General features: G+C 40.2%; 1 protein-coding gene across 1 annotated transcript in view; it reads left to right on the top strand.

Annotated features, from left to right (window-relative positions):
• The first annotated feature begins 744 nt into the window (after window positions 1-744).
• The window catches only part of LOC119456487 (chromatin target of PRMT1 protein), a 54,332-nt gene continuing 49,076 nt past the window's right edge, over window positions 745-6,000 (top strand). The window contains exons 1-3 of the mRNA XM_049669902.1: window positions 745-763; window positions 3,178-3,244; window positions 4,555-4,723. Coding sequence (XP_049525859.1) covers window positions 745-763; window positions 3,178-3,244; window positions 4,555-4,723 — 255 coding nt within the window. The remainder of the gene's footprint in view (window positions 764-3,177; window positions 3,245-4,554; window positions 4,724-6,000) is intronic.

The raw sequence follows: 6,000 nt of genomic DNA, 5'->3' as shown, positions 1-6,000 counted from the left end.
TACTTGTAACTGTTACACTGGAATTGTTCATTAGAGAGAGTAGATATGCAAAAATGGCACAAAAGCCTTTTGTATGACAAAGTCAGTAATGCAAGTTTATTATTATTTTTTTTTTTACTGCACTACAAAACTAGTTTCTTAGAGGCAAGAAGTATTCAGTCACAAAGTGAATTACTGCACGCAAGTTCATTTACGCTTGTGATACAGGCAGTCATTGCTGACATACTGGCATGCCAGTAGAAACAGCCAAAATTACCAATTCCCAGAAATAAACTGTGCTGTTTGTTAGCAATTTCCCAGCATGCATTTACTAAATGCCTGGTATAACTTCTATCATGTAGGTACTGCACATACTGCACTGAGAACTGAAGACATCTGACGAGTAGTGTAACCCAACCGAGAGCTAAAGATCGTTCATTTTGAAGATGGTATGTGGGGTATATATATCTGAAACTGCCGATATGTTAACTATTATTACCTCTGTTGGAATGTCACTATCCTCATTTTCATACTTAGCAGGCAATGCTGCAGAAGCTATACAATTAGTGCAGTCACAGAAATTTACCACTCCACCTGTTTCGTATTAAATTAGCCTTGGATCTGCAACATTGTTCTAAATTATAACTCCTTGGCATATTATAACCATAACATATAGAGTTAACATTTTGTCACATTGCATGTTTTTGGTATGCCTTGTGCTTCCAATGTACAACACACTGTTTTCGTCGCAAATACAGGGGCGGCATGCTGTGGAAGCTGTGCAGTGAGTATGATCATGTAAATGTATGAACTTCTCACTTTGCCCCGTAGTTCTGTTAATGGGCACAGATCTGTGTCTTCTATTAGACAATTGCTTCATATATTGTGACTGTAACATAGGAACTCAACCCTGTGCCAAATTACGTATCACACTCCGATTTCTTGCTGTCATGTAGCATGCTCTATGTGAATGCAGATGGTGTGAAAAGTTTCTCTAGCCTCAGCGTTGCCTGCTATGTATGAAATGAAATATAGACAAATGACTGCACCTATGTGCCACCCTCAGAATGTGTATCATTTGTTGAGCAAAACCTCAGTTGATGTAGAAATTGGACACATAGGGTACATTATTGCTGTACTAAGTGAGCGAAAGGTGCTAGTATTTGCTCTGATGCCTGTTCACTACATCGCAGAGATGGTGCTGCAGCTTGCATACAAATTGAGAAGATAATCCTGTTTTCATTTCTTGTAAACAAGCTGTAGGTGAGACCGGTAAAAATGAACTCAATTGTATTGCAAGCTGTCATGATGTGTACACCTTGTCAAGTGAGCTATGCAGTGCATCTTAAGTTATGTAAAGTTTATGAGGAAAGAAGTTGTCGCTGAGCTGGTGATTTGTGCTGTTACAAACCATAGCATGAACTACATGCAGACAGAGAAAACTGTAGTGCCTTCTACATGTACACATTTTATTCTCCGTCTGCATCTAGCTCATGTAAAGCTTTACAATGCTTTACAACACTGAAAAGTATGAGACAGTACAACATTACATGTTACTTCATGTAAACTGTTGTGTTGAGGTTATGACATATTGTCAACATGTTAATACCTGGCAAGTTTAAGGTGTAAAAGGCTGGTTATATTGAAAAAGTCACTTTTATTATTAATTACGTGCCACATTTGTGATAAATGAGCTCTTTTAAAAAATGCTCGGTCATATCTTGTTCTCCTAGAACATTGTCTTGAATGTGCCGTGTTGAAGAGCTGTCAATATATATATATATATATATATATACACACACACAGGGTCTGTCCTGAAAGTAATGTCAGTAAGGCCATTAAAAGTCATTTATTGAATTTATCGTCACAAGTGTTTAAGAATCTTCAAAATACTCTCCTTTTGCATTGATACATCGGCTCCAGCGAGACCTCCAGCTCTCGAATGTGTTGCGGTAGTCCTCCTCCGGAATGGCTTTTAATGCTGCGGTGCAAGCTGCTTTAATCCCGTCCACTGTCCCACGATGCTTGTCTTTCAGGGGTGTTTTGAGACGTCGAAACAGAAAAAAGTCAGGGGGAGCCCAGTCCAGGCTGTACGGGGGCTGGGGGATCGTTGGCACCCCTGCTTTAACCAGGTAGTCGGTGACAATGAAGGCACTGTGGGCCGGCGCATTATCGTGGTGCAACTTCCAGTTGTCTGCGATGTCCAGCCGGATGCGTTGAACCCTGCGCTTCAGTCTTTTGAGGACTTCCACATAAAATTTGGAGTTCACAGTGGTTCCAGGTTCTACAAACTCGTGATGAACTTGTCCGTGGATGTAAAAAAATATGATGAGCATGATCTTGATCTTAGATTTGCTCATCCTGGCTTTCTTCTGGTGAAGGGACGAGTGCGTGTGCCACTCCAATGATTGCCTTTTGGTCTCCGGGTCATATTCAAATACCCAAGTCTCGTCACCTGTAATGACGTCTAAAATTTTTGATCACGTTTGCACATGTCGAAGTTTTCTCGGTACGTTTCAACGTGGCGTGACTTTTGGTCGTCAGTGAGTACTTTTGGAACCATTTTTGCGCACACCTTCCGCATGCCGATATCGTTTGTAACGATTTCATGAACTTGAGTTTTCGGAATGTTTAACATGTCGGCCATTAAACGAACACTTAATCGTCGGTCTGAGTTCAAAGTTCCCTCACTCGTGTCACAATGTCAGCCATGGTGGTCGTGGATGGCTGTCCGGCGGTTTCCTCGTCGGCGGCCTCTTCTCAGCCTTCCAAACAGGCCTTATGCCACCAAAACACTTGCCGATCTGACAGGGCATGTTCTTTGTAAGCAGTCTTGATCATAGTAACAGTTTCCGCAGCGGTCTTGCCAAGTTTCAAAGTTTCACGCAAAACTTGATCGCAAATCTTTGTTCTAACGAGCGCTGCATTTTCACTTGCACAAGAACAAAAAACAACTCTCCCGGACAGGCCCGTCCTACACTATCTGATGCTCGGAGCACACTGAGCGACAGAGCGCTGCTTAGCTGGGTTCCCCCACTACCAGTTTTAACTGGTTAGACCACTCTCCAACGTACAGTCGCGTCACAATAAATTCACTGACATTACTTTCCGGACAGACCCTGTATATATATAAACAGTTAAAGCTAACAGTCATGCAGGAAGAAGAGAGTTTGTTGGCTGAATTGTTTTTCTTTGCAGCTGGACAAGGCGCAATGGCCAGCAAGGTGATCCTCAAGAACACAACCAAACTCAGCCTCAATGAGCGGTGAGTCCTTTCAGAAGGTGTCTTCTTCACCATGTAGCGTGATATAGATCGTTTACAGCGGTTAGTTCGTGGATCGTACACAAAACAGATGGCACTACTCGCTCTTACGCCATACGACGCCTTTTGAGTGCAGCCGAATGCCTCAGTCGTCACAAAAAAGGAATGTACTTTTGCTAACTATTGACTGTATAAGCTAATATATTGTGTGTATCAAACAAAGTGGATCATTGTACATGGAAAAAAGTATTCTCTGACACTTTGTGATTGCATACCCTGCAGTAGCAAAGAAAAATGCATGTTTGCATGATGTACGGACGGTGCCATTTAGCAAATAAATGGTAGTCTATCATAGTTGAATGAGTATTTTTGAAAATTAGTTTCTCGCCTTTAAAAAGGCTATGCTAGAAACAATGAATATCTTTTTGTTCACTTTTGATGTTGCTGCATTATCACACTTAACGAAGACTTCGCCTCTGACAGTGCACATTTTATTAACAGGAGGAGACAATTATCAGGCCTCATACGTACACATAATTACAGTATACTGCCCATGGTAAATCAAGTACGCCTCCTTGGCCATGCAAGCATACTTTCCTGAAAAAGTTGTGGGAAGTACAGTAATCAACAAGGGAATGTTTCACAGCAAATTTTTTTCAGAGCCCAATCCACAATTTTGCATGTTGGATGCGATATCCATGAGTTAGGAAAGCAAAAACCAAAGGGATACTAAGGAGAAAAATAAGTTGGAGCTTCTACAATACCACAAAAAGCACTCTTATCGTGAGAAGGGTCTTGGCAAGCCATTGGAGTCGTAAGAATGCGAGATGTGTAGCAACACCACCTTGAATTTTCTTCACTAGCTCGCTGTGACGTCATTAATATTGATGGCTTCTGCTCAGGCCTAGTTAATTCTTTTATCAACAAAAATTGATTGCATCATATTCTTAAAGAGACAAACATTGAACTTAAGCAAGTTTCAAGACATTTACTTAGCCACAACAGCCAAAACACGAAAAAATAATTTGAAATACATGATGTCACAACGACGTAACGGCACTGGTGTTTCAGTGAAAAAATTTTAAGATAGAACTTTGACATTTATTTTCTATTCCAATAATGAACCTCTTACTGCAGAATTAATGAAAATGGAGGTTTGAAGGAATACTTTATCAGTCTAAAGTTCTAAACTGATCTAGTGTTGCAGTCTCTTCAGTGTTGCAGTTCCTTTACTCTTTCCTCGTTTGCTGCCCCTGAAATGCGTTTCTGTGATTCTCTTGCTAAAAGATTCGGCTCTGTGGTTGCCCTTGCAGCTTCACAGCATACCGTCAGCAGGCAGAGGCGGAGGCGTTGCGGGCTGCGGCAGCAGCGGCTGCAGTTCCCCAGATTCCTCCAGTGCCACAAGCATCGATGCGCAATGTGCGCCTGGCACAGCAGATGGCTAACCGGCCCAGCGTGCTTGCTGCCCTGCGCCTCCGGAAGGTACGTGCACCATTCCTTCAGATAGTGATGATCGGCTCCCTCTTAGCAGTGCCTGCTAAATGGTATGTCTTCATGTGGATGCATACCACTACAACTACATAATGCAGTTGACTCTCATTACATCGGACTCTTATAATACATCAAAAACTGTTTGTTTTATCTGAAGTCCGTAATATCCAAAACGCCTCACTTTCGAAACTTTGGTCGCGATGTCTAACAACGTTATTGCAAAGAGTGAGTGATGAACATCCAAAGTAAAAAAAAATAATAATAATAGTAATTGCACTTTCGCTCGGAAAGCGAAGGATCAATTGCAATCAGACAGCTATACGAAGTAAGGGATAGTAGTGTTATCGGCCATATAAAGTTGTAAACATTCGCTTACTAACTAAATAACAAAAATAAATTCTGAATAAAATAAAATTCTGAATAATTTGCTAAAGAAGACCAAACGACAGTATTACGAAAATGAATTTGCAAAACACAAGAACAACCAAAAAAAACAATGGCAACTGCTTAATGCGTTCACGAACTTACCTAAGTCCGGTAATAGTGCTGATAAAATAAATTACAACAATAAAACCCTTACTGATTCTTCTAGCATTGCAAATTCGTTCAGTGACTACTTCTATAACATATACGGCAGTCGTCAGATGACCTCTTCTTATCCCATGTTTTGATACAATCAATACTTTTTTCTCTTCCCCGTAACTGCTGATAAGGTATGCTCTGTGGTATTAGCCCTGACTTAGATAACATTTCATTTTTTCATCTAAAACTTGTTACACCACTTATTTCTCATGTACTTTGTATTATAATTAATAATATTTTTAAATGTATTTTTCCAAGTACACTTAAAAGGGCTAAGATTATTCCTGTACATAAGAAAGGTGATAAAACGGAGGTGTTTAATTATCGTCCTATTTCTATTCTCTCATCAATTAGTGAAGTTGTTGAGAAGTTATTTTGTAAGCGCCTAAATATTTACCTTAATAAATTTAATCTGTTGCAATCTTCTCAATTTGGTTTTCGCGCTGGCAGTTCAACTAACTTAGCTTTAATATCCCTAACCGACTACATTCGTCACTTGATAGATACTGGTAACTTCATTGCTTCGGTATTTTTGGCCTTTTGGACTTGAACACTAAATCTTTTGATACGATTAATCATAACATACTTTTTACTAAGCTAGAAGCCCTAGGAATTACCGGTCCAGTGTTAAAAAACTCTTAAAAAGTTGTTTGCGTGATCGAGAACAAACAGTTTTTTCAGGAGGT

This window comes from Dermacentor silvarum, chromosome 6 (assembly GCF_013339745.2).
Source record: "Dermacentor silvarum isolate Dsil-2018 chromosome 6, BIME_Dsil_1.4, whole genome shotgun sequence".
Taxonomy (NCBI): domain Eukaryota; kingdom Metazoa; phylum Arthropoda; class Arachnida; order Ixodida; family Ixodidae; genus Dermacentor; species Dermacentor silvarum.
The sequence above is the reverse complement of the archived record's forward strand: the minus strand, read 5'-3'. Positions and strand labels throughout refer to the sequence as shown.